The sequence below is a fragment of the Xenopus laevis genome, chromosome 3L, assembly GCF_017654675.1.
Source record: "Xenopus laevis strain J_2021 chromosome 3L, Xenopus_laevis_v10.1, whole genome shotgun sequence".
NCBI lineage: Eukaryota > Metazoa > Chordata > Amphibia > Anura > Pipidae > Xenopus > Xenopus laevis.
Window position 1 is genome coordinate 59202642 of NC_054375.1, and position 15340 is coordinate 59217981.

At 38.1% G+C, this 15340-nt stretch overlaps 1 protein-coding gene across 2 annotated transcripts in view; it reads left to right on the forward strand.

The window, feature by feature from the left end:
- The window catches only part of ppm1h.L (protein phosphatase, Mg2+/Mn2+ dependent 1H L homeolog), a 96851-nt gene that overhangs the window by 16118 nt on the left and 65393 nt on the right, over positions 1 to 15340 (forward strand). For both annotated transcript variants that reach the window (XM_041586282.1, XM_018252367.2), the window contains exons 2-3: positions 9010 to 9175; positions 13902 to 14246. In XM_041586282.1, the coding sequence (XP_041442216.1) occupies positions 9010 to 9175; positions 13902 to 14246 (511 nt within the window). The remainder of the gene's footprint in view (positions 1 to 9009; positions 9176 to 13901; positions 14247 to 15340) is intronic.

The window sequence follows — 15340 nt, forward strand, 5'->3', positions numbered from 1 at the left end:
TCTCAAAATTTACGGTCTATGCTTCCACTTTTTAGCATGCTATTCCCTACATAGCATAAGGTACCATCCTAAATATGAATGCCAGGGGTCCACTGAGCAGTTTGATGCCCATTGTGGATGGGGTTAACAAAGTGTGGCGCTTAGAGACCCCAAAATGAAGTTTGCTCATACAAATAAAAATTGTATGTGTTGGTGTAAATGTTAATGTGCATTAGTGTAAAATGTGTGTGTTTGTGGCACTTACTTGATGAAAGGCATGCTGGAGGTACAGGAGGACAGCTGGAGCACGAAGAACTGCGCCATTGGGGAGGGGAACCATTGCAGGGGCGATCCAGCAGGAAGAGGAACAGCTGAATGCAGCAGACACATAGTTGGCACGTGTCTGCTGCTCTCTAGGGGCCCCTGAGCGATTGCGCCCAAGGGACCACACGTTCCTTGCTTCTGCTTGTTGCCTTGGGGCAGTGGAACGAGCGGGGAGTATAGGCACGGCTTTACAAGCGGATTCTCCACTCCAAAACCAGGAAGTGCTGCATAACGTAGAATCTACATTCTGTGGCACTTAGAGAGCATTTTATCCACAGAACTTAGATTCTACGTTCTGTGCCACTTATAGGGTTAATCATGATATTCTAAAAACTAACTGCAGGCTGATTTTGTTGAATTACTGGACATGAGCAAACATTTTCCCATGAAAAGAGATATTATGGTTATGTGTTTTGGATTTTTTTTTTGTGTGGGGGGGGGGGGCTTTTTCTCAGTCATGTTAAGATTAAAGAGGGCTAAATAGCGTTTTTTGTCTTTTTTCCCCAATTTCTTTTACATTGTTCTGCCGCCAAAGAGTGAATGCATGGTTAGCATTTGAGCTGAATCGCATATCACAATGAGTGGAACATTGTCTGCTATATTGTGATGGACAGAGAGCTGCATTGATTTTAGGAAACCTATCCAGAAAATCAAATCAATATGTTTAATGTATTCTTGCTTGTTTCATGTAGCTGCTTGCTTATTTTACCAACTGGCAGCCCCCACTGCAATCCGTTTCTTTGCCCTTGCCTCAATTGATCTGTTTATTAGATTGGATATATTTAGTTAAATAGGCATTTACAAACATGGTATTCTTCAGAACTGATCAGTTTAAAAGATCTATGTAGATAGCAATTGCCTAGTATCAGCTGACATCTCTTTAAGGCTTTGTACCCATTACCATTTAGCCTCCAACTGCAAGCTAATTAAATGTCCCAAGGTAAAACACAATATCCACTGTTAAGGGCTATTCCACACGGGGAGATAGCGACGCGTTTGCGGTCGCCGCGACAAAGCGCCGCGACCGGCGCAGGCGACAGTTTTGTATGGGCGCCTATGTAAAAACGCCTGTGCTAACCACACGAGGCGATGCGCTTTTCAACAGTCGCCTGAAAAAGCCGAGGCATTTTCAGGCGACTGTTGAAAAGCGCATCGCCTCGTGTGGTTAGCACAGGCGTTTTTACATAGGCGCCCATACAAAACTGTCGCCTGCGCCGGTCGCGGCGACTGTCGCGGCGCTTTGTCGCCGCGACCGCAAACGCGTCGCTATCTCCCCGTGTGGACTAGCCCTAAAAGGCAGCTGGATGCATGGAACTTTCATATGTCTTAATAGAGAGAATTTGTATGACTGGTGGGATCAGGCCTAATGTGCTATGCGACCTTCACAGTACAGGTATATGGTTTGCGTGGACCTTCTATGGAATATATTGCCAAGACGGATTTAACTAATTTGTTTGACTGCTCAGTTAGAGATAATTTGCTAATGAACCCACCAATGTGCAGGAGGCCTTTGAGCTATATGAACTGCCTCTCGGTATGGCAAAATGTGAGGTACAGTACATGAGCTAACTTCAGACATGCTTTTTCTATTCATTGATTGAGAATGTGTTGCATGTACTGTATGTTTCCCTAATTACAGCACTAGATGCCAGATGCTTCTACTAGTCTGAGTCCTAAGAAATAACATGTAACCTACGGAATCCTATAATTGGATTTATTTTGTGTTATTACTGCTTCTTGCTGGCTGATTCAGTTATATTGCTTCCTCTTGAAAAATGCAAAAAAAACGGATCCCCCCTTTAAATGGAAAAAAATACTGTATAAGTAACGGCTAATACAGTGTTAGTCCATATCATTTCCGTACTCATTTATTTGATTAAGATGTAATTTGTGCGTCCAAGAAATGTTTGCGCTTAATGCATTCTGCCCTCCTCTCTGTTAGTGAATGCTGATGTGCTATAGGTTTCTGTTAGAAATACGTTCACTGGAATCTTGTGACAACCAGTTATACAAATAGAAATTCTTAAGTGCAAAGTGAAACAGCTACAACATTAAAGTTGACATAAACAACAAAAAGAAAATTTACCGTAACTTGCTGTAAATGTTGTTTTGGGCTTTTTTTTTGCAATGTCTTGAATTTATTTTTTTGCAGGAGCAGTGTTACAGAGTGCAGTTTTGGGTGGAAGTGGTCTTTTTTTTTTTTTTTCACCCACAATTCAGTTTTTCTGCAGATGTGAGGTGGCGATACAGTGGTGCCAATTTTGTGTGTGCTTCAATGCTAATCAGATGCAACCGTGCCAAAAAATGACAGTTTTGTCATGTCCTTTTCCTGCAGTCCCGTGTCAAAATGTTTTCTGTGTTATCAGACCCTTGTGGGAACCCTGGAGCTGCTATTTACCCTGTATAGCTGTTTCTACCTTCTCTTCTTATTGGTTTTAAATTACACCACTATTATATTGTATATCATGGATCCCATTTCAATGTTGTCCATATATTACTCATGATATGATATGAAGTCTAGTAATAAAGTAATATAGCTATTATTTTTACTTACTTTTGCCACTTCAGATCTCCCTAGGCAATATGGATACTTATGTAGGCCTATTTTTGGCATTGTTTTAAATTGATTTTACCCTAGAAATATTAGCATTTATTTCTATTTTCTATTTTTTTGATTTGCAGATCTTAATAGGTTTATAAAGAAGTCTGTAATTTGATCCAATAGTTGATCTACAGCTGGGCAGGCATACAATAATAATAGTTTTGTGGCTAAATAAAATCTGCCTTGGTACAGTATAAAATGGAAACTTTAGTTCATGTTACTCACACCTATTTTTACCACTTTAGAACTGATAATCAATTATTTATTTTTCTTTGTATTCAGGCCCTCTAATTTTCGGCTTCCAATCCATGTATAAATGGTGCCTGGTTACTAGGGTTCCAAGTCTGACAGCTGCACAACAAAAAAACCCATAAATAATGAAACAATCACAATGAAATTAAAAGTGAAGCCTAAAAGCAAATACTAATCAATGCAGAGCCTGACTCGTCTATTGTCAGCCTGACTTGGAAAATAAGCACTTGTTGGGCAAATCTGCCTCGGGGCTTTACTGTAATTGCTGTAATAGCAATGGCTGAAGTAGACATTTTAAATCCAACCCAGTGGAACAAGTAAATATCGTTTTATGGGAATATGGTGTGGGGCTTCTGTAGATTCAGTCTGCAATGTTGAATTTTACTTTTGAAACTAAAGATCATTAACATGCTTAAGGTAACAAGAAAGAGCACATGTCTCCTGATTAGAATAGAGCAAGTAGCATGCAGGCCCTGACTGGCAAAATTATGTTTAAATTATGTGTAATAAAGTGGAATGACACAGGGAACAGGTATTGAACACATGAAGAAAAGGAGGTTCAAAAAGGCATGGAAAACCAAGAACTTGCTAAAATCTGTGAGTATTTAGAAAGCAATCCTGTCCACTATCAGTGCAAAATTGATATCAACTGGTTTAGTCCTAATTGATGGCCTATAAAAAGGTTTTTCGTTACCAAGGTATCATAAGAAGCATCTCATGATGGGTAAAAGCAAAACGTTCTCTCAAGACCTTTGCAACCTTATTGTTGCAAAACATACTGATGCCATTGGTTACAGACGTATTTCTAAGCTTCTAAATCTTCCATTGAGCACTGTTGGGGCCATAATGTGGAAGTGGAAAGAACTTCATTTCACTCTAAACCAGCCATGACCAGGTGATCCTCGCAAGATTTCTGACAGAGGAGTCAAAAGAATATTGTATATTTTCCCTTCCATTTGGTCCAGAGCCTGAAGCATTAGGCATTAGACATTAGTTAAGATCTGGATAGGGTACCCCGTGAGCCAAGTATAGCAAGGGCTAATATTGTATCCTATGCTCATGTACTGTAGGTGGTTTATTTATAAATGTGTTTAAAGCAGTTAGAATACAACATTTCTTGTCACTTTAATGCTACAGTACACTCTAAAATCATTGGTAGCCATAAAGGTTTGTAACAAATGTTGATGTATGTACAGCAGATATTTAATTTACACTAGTGATATGCTGGTGACCACCTGTTGGGCAAGTTCGAGTTGGAATTTGGCCAATCATTGCAGGTTAGGGTTGTCAGACTGTATTCATACACTCCTACGTTGCTCTTGAAGATTCCCTGTCTTAAAACCAGAGGTGTGCACAGAGGTAGTGTAAAGAGTGAGATGACTTGGGTACAGGTTGGTTGCAGGTGCTACAATTGAAACATTTTGCAGGTTAGGGTTGGATGCAGGTTAAGATTTTGCAGTTTAGAGTCGGGTACAGGTTGAGTTTTTTCCTAACCTGCACATCACTGCTTTACTAGTGTAATGTATGAGGGGGGGGGGGGGCAGATACCTGGTTTGCTTCTCATCTTATAGCTTTGTTCTGAGTATGTTGTATTTGGTCTTGAATTTGCCTTAGAATGTCTTTTTTTCTTTCTATAATGCTTTTTAAAAAGGAAACTTTTGAAACATGCTAAATGCCAATTTTCCAGTAGGGGTGGTACTGTAAAATTCACTCGGTTATAACCATTCCCACTTTCAGAGATATTATGGCAATTGATATTCCTTTGTAAAATAGTGATGGCAGGCTCTGCGTAGTGCTCACACTTGTATTGAGGTCCATTTACAGGGAAATATTTTCATGCAGCATCTCCTTACAACGTAACAACATTAAACAGCAGTAGATGTGCATTTTACCGTGAAGGTCTTTTGCTAGCAGTACAAGCTAATAGCACATTTTCCTTTCCAGTGCTGTCTGATTCTAAATTGCAGGTATTGCTCTTAAGAGTTCCAAGGGAAATTGCTTGCGATTTTCCATTAAATAATATGTTACATACACTGGGATTGGAATATTTTGTTACCAATGGTAGTTACTTAAAAATGATTTCCACATTTTTTCCATGAAACCTTCATTTTTCCCTTCTGATGTTTTCCAGTAGCAGCTCAGTAAGCAACACTACTAACTTTGTATCATAGTAACCAAATAACTAACTAACAAACTGTTACAGATACTTTAGTTTAGATATTACTCTGCAGTAGCTTGACAAAGAGTCAACTTGCACCAGACACGAACGTGCCCACTCCCAATTCGACCTGTTTCTCCATCTTTCCTTATATACCGGTGTCTGACCTGGCCCACTCTGACATCAATGGAGGCGGTAGGCTGGTGCAAATATATGAATAATCGATGGCTGTCTCAAAGAGGGGGAATCAGAGGGACCTGACACCATTTTGAATGTACATTTACTAAACATTTTGAGTGGGGTTAAAGTTATTTATATATAATGTTTTTTTTATTTTATTTTATTACCAGTTTGTATATCAGCCAAATACAAACATACATGTGTAATAAACATTACCCCCTACTTCTGTTACATACCAGACAACCAGCTAATCTCAGCTATTTGTAGTTGTTACTGAAAGCATTATCTGTCCTTTGCTATTAACCACCTGTGACTCCCTGACTGCACATGCTATTGCAACGCTGGTTTGGTAGTTAACGCTCCTCAAGCCAAGACTCCAATTCCCACAATGCCTTGCTTTGGTGGCTTCTGTGATTAAAAAGGGAACTATCAGGATTGTTCTATTTATTATATGAAGCTCACGTTAAATATTTGTTTTCATGTCAGTTCTGAAAGAATGGAGCATAACAGAAGTGTGCAAGATACTGTGGGAGCTGGAGTCTTGGCTGGAGGAGAGTTCATTTCTCATATGTTGTTTCTGTAGCCTGGCAAATTGAGAATAGCAGATCAAAGCACAAACTATTTCAAGTTTCAAAGTATTTTTTTACAACTTTATTAAACTTTTTTTTTTTTATTTTATTTTTTTTTAATGTTGATTTCCCTTTATTGGTTTGGAAGGTCATCAGCTTATAGAACATACGGAAATTGTCCCTTTAAGAAGTATATTTTCTTTTTGTACTTTAAAGCTTAAACATGGCATTTGAATTCACACTATTCACCACTTCACTTGTTATTTTAAACAAATACCTGTTGGCCTTATCTGGTTGAAACACCAGTTCCAGGCTCACATTACAGTAGCTGAAGCTTTCCTTTGCATACTATGCAAATAAAGACATGGAAATACTTTTCACAATCAGGTATCCTGGTCTGCAGAACCTCTGTGTAAAGGCATATTGAACGTTTTCTGACATGAAGACAATGTAAATGTTAGAAGCAATTCCTGTTTTCTGGTGAAATATATATTGTATTCTATAATAGTAAAATCAAATAGTAGCAGCTAAATATACAATGGATGCACAATAAGTTTTTATAAGGCACTTGTGGAACACTGGCAGTCTCTGTTCTGTAGAGCCTTTTGTTCCTTGGAATAATGAACAAAGGGTCATGTGCAGCAGGTATGTTTGTTCTGCCTTGTCTGTGTAAGCAATAAATCAGACTAAGAAAGAACTGTGCAGCTTCAAACCCAATCCACTTTACTGAAAATTGTGAAGTGTATCAACGGGGATGACTATTCAGAATGCTTATCCAACTGATAATTTGTATCATGATAAGTTACCTAATAAAGAATATTATATATATTATATTATAATATGTATATGTGGTTTGTTATGGTCTGTGTGCTTCCATCAGAGATCACCTGACCGGAAATAATGCAGCTCGAACTGTAACAGGAAGGAGTGAGGAAGTAAAAGGCAGAGCTCTGCCCTTTCATTGGCTGATGTAACCTAGCTTGTATGTGTGCCCTTGGTTTGTGTGTGAGCACAGTAAATCCTGAAATGTTCAGGGGTATAGTTCCCCTTTAAAACTTTCCAGAGTGCTTCAGAGCTGGTGCAGAATCAGCCCTAAATGGAGTAGATTCAGCTCTCTGGTGTCTCCATAATTTAGAGCACCAGGAGAGGTTGATGATGCTGGGAGGTAGCACAGACCATCCCTACATGTTTTCAATTCACAGTTTATTTTCCCACAGGAATTGGTGGGACCTGAGATATAGGACATTGCTTATTTGTTAGGAGTGTCTGCATGTATCTCAGATAATAGGGGTGAGAGTTTATGACCCAACTGGTATGTCAAGTGGAGCAGGATGATGTTTGATTTTGGGGTAACAGGCCAGCTTGGCCTCTTAAGCAGGCTGTGTCATTATTGGTTTGGTTATACGGCTATCATTTGTATCCTTTTACTTGCTCTTCTGTAAGGATAAGCCTGTGAATTAAATGGTGCTGCCGCAGCACTTTGTGTTAAAAAATATATCAAATAGTTATTGGCATATCTTGCGGCCCATCTTGAAGGGCCAAATAACTATTGAAAATAATATCTCTTTGAATTCATGTGAGGAGAGAATCAAGCAGTGAATTGCATTGTATGATACAGGTATGGGACCTGCTATCCAGAATGCTGGGGACCTGGGCTTTTCTGGATAACGAATCTTTCCATAATTTGGCTCTTCATCCTTTAAATCTACTAGAAAATTATGTAAACATTAAATCAACCCAATAAGATGATTTGCTTCCAGTAAGGATTAATTATATTTTAGCTGGAATCAAGTACATGCTACTGTTTTATTATTAGAGACAAAAAGAAAATGATTTGTAAAAATGTGGATTATTTGATTACAATGGAGTCTATGGGAGACAGCCTTTCTGTAATTCTGAGCTTTCTGGATAATGGGTTTCCGGATAACGGATCCCATACCTGTACTTTACTGATGTTTATTGTAACATCAAGCTGGGGTTTTCATTTCAATTCATTAAATGATAAATACCTCAAGTACTGCAGCCTTATAGAAAAAAAGAAGGATTTGAACATTTCCCATGTATTCCTCTTCTTTACTGAGTTTTATACAAATAAACCTAATGTGAGTATAATGTGAGTATATGTACAGTATTGTAATATGTATGCTACAAGATACAAAGAAACTGATCCTTTGCATGCACTTCCACTAGGCACATGTTTTCATGTGTTAAAATGCTGTACACAAAGCTTTTACTTTGAACTTGTCTAGCACTTTGTGCTAATTAGGCGCTAGCCTTAAGAGTTGTACAAGGGAACCCTGTACTTTATGCTTTCCATTGACCAAGTCAATAGTCAGACAAGGCTGCAGATCAACTCAGACCAAGAAACAGCCTGATTGCTCACTACTCTGTTATGTCTCTACACCTGCAGGCAGTACATCGGCCTGGGTGCAGATATATCACAGAGCGGAGGTAAGCAATCAGGCTGTTTCTTGGCCTGTGTCCGAGAAACCGCATTGTCTGACCAAAGTCCTGTCTACAATTATGTACAATTTACTAATCAGCACAACATTTAGCCTGTGCCGTGGAATTCTGTGTTGTGTAGTAAAAAAAAATGTGGCAGACTGCATCTACTGATGCCGAGTATCCTACTTATAGGTAACGCTTTTAAGTTTTTTACACTTTAGACATTTTTTTTTCTTAATCTGATTATAGACTTTTTTTGCTTCTGATCTATTGAGACGGCCAATTAACACTGTAAGAGGCTTTTCTTTATATTGTAATCTCCTTTCACACTATTGGACATATTTAGCAGAGTGAAAAGCCCAAAATGCTCAAACTATCTATTAAATCAGTTCATTTGTATTTACTTCTAACTAAAGCGATTTCAAAATATAATCAAATATACTTTACTGATGTTTAACAAAAACAAACTTGTAAAATGCCCATTCAATCTTGTTTTGCAGAGTGATAAATGCGGGTAAAAGCACACACAATGAGGATCAAGCAAGCTGTGAGGTCGTGTTTGTGAAGAAGAAATCTGGAGTCCAGTCTACCCCTAACAAAAACTCTTCAAGCAAACGAAGGTCATCTCAGCCAAATGCAGAGGGCTTGCAGCTTAAAGACAACCAGGTGAATAAATACAGCTTTTCATATATTTTTGTTCTTTTTAGAATACTGGAGCTCTGTAGGTATACGGTGCTTAGTTATGTCACCACTTATAATTGATGCTTAGAGAACTTGATAACATGTTGAGCTCATGATGAGCAATTTTAGCAATGGTCATATTACAGAATTTGTTGCACCACTCACTGAAACCTGTATGGGAGCCATTATATGGGAATGGGATTCATTATCCAGAAAGACCGTCACCCATAGACTTAATTTTGTCCAAATAATCCACATTTTTAAAAATGATTTCCTTTTTTCTCTGTAATAATAAAACCTTACCTTGTACCTAATAACAGGTCCTTTACCTGTATGTATTAAAACATTTACATATGCTGTGTGGTTTCTCAGGTGATGCTATGATCCAGATCTGCAGTATGTTTATAAAAGTGGCTTTCAAACAGACTCCCCGTGTTGTCCCTTAGGAATATCTCATGAATAGTTTGGCATTTGAGGGTGCAACCGGCAACCCCCATAGCACCTTGTAGTACTAGAGGAAGTAAGCAACACATACAAAGTTGTTCTCTAGCTGTACCTACTAGTTATATATGACTATAGAGGTACCTTTAAGTTAAACACAAACTGCCCAGTGCAGGTCTAGCATATAAATGGGATCATTTTCATACTTCTGTTTTTTTATGTTTAGTTATTTTCTGTTAAAGCATAATATGTATTTATCCCAGATATGTTTTAGATGGATATTTTAGCACTTTTCCCTCCCTTTAACACTTTGTAACATCTGTGCTTTTATAATGTTCAGCTTCTCTCTGTATAATGAATGTGTGAATCATGCTGATCTAGCTGGATGTGTCAGTGTCACTTCTGATTTTGTGTTTCAGCCACAGACTGTTATGAATATTTTCTTTTCAGAAACAAATTTACTGATAGACCATGGAAATGACATTTCATTTTTATTTAAGTCATTGAAGAAAACTTATAACCTTGTAATTAGGCTTCATTTCAGTTATCATTCCACGCTTCAGAACAGCAGATAGGAAGGATTTTTAAAAATTATAGGTTGTGCCCAGTATATTGCTGACATTATGGGGATTATTTACTAAACGCAATTTTTTTCAGGTTGAGGTTTTTTTTGGCAAAAACTCGAATTTTTAGAGGAAAAAAAGCCACATTTTTTAAGATTTATTATACCCCGAAGCTGCAAAAAGACAGAATCTGAAAATTCGTCATCTCAAACCTGTCAAGGTCATGTATAAGTCAATGGGAGATAATCCTTTTACAATATGAAGATATTGTGATCTGTGCTGGGTTTCGTCAGAATATCTGAAAAAATTCAGGGTTTTGGGGCTATAACCTGAAAAAAGCAAGTAATTCAGTCGTCAAATCTCTCCATTTTAGTGAGTTTTCCCAACCCAACTTTTTCGAGTTATTTTATTGATCAAAAAATTAAAGTAGTGGATGGAAGTTTGGTTGAGCTTGGTTTATTAAAAATATGAGATAACTTAGAGTTTTGGTAATTTACCACTTTTAGTAATTTTGCCATTTTTTAGGAAGCATGTCTTTTCTTGGATGCATATGGCTCATCGGGGGTTATTTACCAATGGTAAATAACCCCCGATGATCCATATGCATCCAAGAAAATACATGCTTCTTAAAAAATGGCAATAGTCTACAAAACAGGTGAGTAGCATGGTGGGGCAAGCGGGGTGGGGGGGAAGGTGATCAGGTCCGGACTGAGAACTAAAATAGGCCCTGGCATTTCAGGTACACAGAGGCCGAATCAGCCCACTCAGAGGCCCAAACAGCCCCCACCAGCCCACTAAATGCTGACTTTCTATGGGACCTTATAGCAGCCCCTCTGGCATTAGCCAGAACCCACAGATTGCCAGTCCGGGCCTGAAGGTGATAGCCAGGGCTAGCCTTGGGCGCTTCTTCACCCGGCTGTGAATATACCTGTCACGGTCGGCACACTAAATTCAGAACCAATGCTAAGCATCCTGTTCTCGACTCTTGCTTCCGCCTTTAACAACTGCCTTTCACCTCGGGAGGAGCCCTCGGCTAATCAGATGCCACCAGGTCTTAATAAGAGAGGTGCCAAGCGAGGGGCTCTGAACGAGCAAAGGGGCACGACTGTAAAGCAAAGTCTTTTTGGCAGACGGTACAAGGCGAACACAGGAGGCTTAGTCAGATCAGGCCGGGTCGGGGCAGGCAGAGTACAAACGGAGTCAGGCAGGCAAGGGTCAAAGCAGGAAGATCAATCAGAAAGGGGGTACAGAAACAGCGGAGTCGATAATCAGGCAAGGGTCAGGATTCAGAAGTCAGGATAGTCAGTAGCAGGCAGGGGTCACAACAGATAATCAGATTACAAAAGCTAAACAGCACAGAGGCACCAGGAAACTCAGGAACAAGATCCTATAAAGGGCAACTGAGAAATCCAAAAGGCCCCTTTAAATACATTCAAATTTTGCGCCATTGCGTGCTGGCGTCAGTACAGTAAGTCTATAGCATTTAATGTGCAACCAATTTAATTTGAGTTTAGGAAGTATTGGGAATCACAACAATTTGGCATTTACTAATCTCGTAGCCAAAATCTATTATTTATCGAGATCCTAGTATAATTGTTGATATACTAAATTTTATTTAGTTGGGCCCCTGTTGGATTTTTCTTGATATTAACAGGAGTTTAGAATTTTTTGTGTGTTTATTTTTTTTTAATGGATAAAAGTTTTCCCATGGGCGTCTTCAGTGAGGTAAATTTTTCCTCGTCCAACTCAGTCTAGCCTTGTGTGTTTTAAATGGTTAAATAATGTATGTCCCAATGTCAGTTTGTGTAGGTCTGCTTTAAAAGAGGTGCTATGTGTAAAGTTCAGCATTGAGTGAGTTTTTTAATGGAGATGCACCATCTAGTGGTGTGACTGGATACATGCCGATTTTAATTATTTATACACATGCATTTCAGATTTATGGTGCTATTTATTCATGAATTTATTTACTGTGAATTATATGTATTTTAAATATGTGTGCAATCATGAAAATACTGTATATTGGCATAAAATTGTAAATTGTAGATGTTATATTGCACCTGAATAAATAGCTCTGCTGCTACACAGGGTATTATAATATTAGTTTATATTTTGTAGGGTTATTTCCCCTTTATAATACTATAGCAAGAAAGGCAGATGTAGTGTCCTTATGTATATATGCTTCGCTATTAGCGGTGAAGTCTCAGTAAAAACAAAATGTAAAAAAAAAGTAACAAAACATTTAACCATATATAGTGTTTATTTTTCCCAACACGACAGAACCATAGAGTAGTTTGTTCTACACAAATAAAGAGTCAAAGTATGCGTTCGTAATTGGATCAAAAATATTTGACTCAAAGTATCTGTGGAAAACTAATAGCTGCTGGGGATTATATTTTTTTCATTTTGATTACATTTTTAAAAAATTCACCTGTGGGGAAAAATAATTTGTAATCTAAGATGAACATGGAAAAAAACTCAACCTTTAATAAATCTGCCCTAGGTTCTTCAGTTTTCTGCCACTATTCACTTTTGTTAAAGAAGCTTAACCCTTTGTACTTTTTTTTATTCCTTTTTTTTATTTTGTTTCTCAGCCAACTGTTTTAAAGGGGAAGTAAAGTCTATAATAGAATAATGCAGCTAGAAATGCTGTATTTTGTATACTTAACATAAAAATGAACTTACTGCAACACAAGCCTAATCAAACAAATGATTTATGCTTTCAAAGTTGGCCACAGGGGGTCGCCATCTTGTAACTTTGTTAAACATCTTTGCAAGACCAAGACTATGCACATGCTCAGTGTGGTCTGGGCTGCTTAGAGATCGTCAGAAATGACCAAAACAGCACAAGTCAAATAATATCTGCCGGAAGCAGGTACAGCAAGAATTTGTAATCAGATAATGCAGACTGCACTGAGTCCTGTGTTGTCATGTAATCTAATGTGGTTTTTATAGTATTTGTATTGTTTAATACAAACTTTCTCCAACTCTGCAGAACCAGTGGCTGCAGCAAAATAATCCTCCAAATAGAATCCCAGTTTATCTGTTTAAATCTGGCTCCGTTATCTTTGTCCCTGCAGCTGGAGTTGGAAACAGTAAAGGGGATGTAAAGGCAAAAATAAAATCCAATACAAATCTCTACACAGTCACCGACTGCTCTCCAGGGTAACCAACAAAGCTGCTTGAGTTCTGCATGGCTGGGAAGTAAGGCAAGGGCTCCCGCTGCTGTTCATAAGTATGATTGTTTCCCTGCAGAGCAGTTAGGGACCGTCTGACAATTCCACAGCACTAAATGAAGAGAGAATTTCACTGCATACAGTCAGGTTTCTTATAAAAACTGTGGACATGTTTTAATTAAAGTATATTGGAGATAGGTTTATTTTTCATTAAAGAAAGTAAAAATGGGATTTTATATTTTTGCCTTTACATGCCCTTTAAGAAATAGACTTTTTTATGTTTCTGTTTTCAAACAAAAATTAAGTTGACCTAATTCTGATATATGCAACAAGAGGAGCCCCACTTGTCATTTAGTGGCAAAGGGAAGAAGGATTACAATAGGCATTTTTACTGCTTTTTATTAATGATCACAAGCAAGAGGCCAAAGTGCTGAAGTAAACCATAACCAATATTTTGGCTACAAGCATTTTCTTTGTAACCTCAGTAAAAGTAAATACACTGTTAGCTATTTCTCCTTTTTTGATTGTTATTAGGAAGTAGATGGAATAACGTTCCATTACTGGGCACTGTTTGATGGTCATGCCGGAGCAGGAGCTGCTGTTGTCGCGTCCAAACTTCTCCATCACCATATATCTGAGCAAATTCATGACATAATAGATATCCTGAAAAATTCTGCTGTTTTGCCACCTACCTGCTTGGGTGAAGAACCAGAAAGCACTTCAAGCAACAGTAGGACACTTACTAGAGCAGCTTCCCTGCGTGGGGCAGGAGGTGCTCCAGCATCACCCAGCACACCGACAACGCGATTCTTTACGGAGAAAAAGATTCCACATGAATGTCTTGTCATTGGCGCTCTTGAAAATGCCTTTAAAGAGATGGTAGGTACATATTTATGTATGTATATTTTTTAGTTGTGCATGTTCAATATATATAGATATATTAATTCAGGCATGAGAAAGACAGAAAACACTGAATGCATTTTCATTACTAGAAAGAAAACACACTTGTAAGGAAAATATGCTTTCATTTTAGATTAAATTATTTTCTTAGTGTGGTCTAATTAGTGTAATCTGTAATATGAAATAGGTGGGCAGTGTACAAGAAAGCTTCATTTCCCAGAGAGCAATACCTCACTTTGTACAGAATTCCTAGCCCCTTTAGATATGGCAGAAGATTTTTCTTTAGTGTTCAGCCTTTATGCCAGTGAACATGAGGGTGAGGGGGGGTTGCATGGCATTGTGCAGGGGACAGCTTTAACCCATTCTGTGTCAGCACCTCCAATTTATGAAAGCAAATTTTTTATCTCCGTACCATTTAGAAGCAGGATTTTTAATGGGAAGTTCAAGGCAATTTGCTTTTACTGTTCATTTTAAGTTGAATTTTTTATGTTCTGCAGCTCTACTGATTTGACTCTGAACTTCTGTTTAGTTTCTAGGCTCACTGATTTTACAAACCAAGTACCATTTTAAATTTTATTTTAGTAAGACAAAAAAAGCCAAATCTAGAAACATAAAGAATAAAAAATAAAGACAGATGATAAATGTGATAATTTCTTTATGCAGCATACTGAAGAGTAAAGGCAGCCATAACCTAGGTGAAAAGGTACACTATCCAATTAATTGGCCTACGGGCTGAGGGATGGGTAGAGTACGGTCCACTTTTCTGTTTTTACCAACGTTTGGGCTGAATGATAAGAAAAATAACAGGAAGTAAAGAAAAGCTGTGGCTCCTGTTTTTTTTGTATTTTACCTAAATAACACATTTTTTCCATACCTTGCTCTTCAGATCTGGTGAAAGGTTTGAATTATTTCAAACTTGTATATGGACTTATTGCATATTTGCGCTAGAGCAATTTCTCTACACCATCCCATTAAATCAAGATATTCAGGGAATATATTGAAGGGACTCCAGAAAATAGCAGCTTATGCTGATGATCTCCGTTTCAGTGTCCCATGTCCAATAATAACTATCC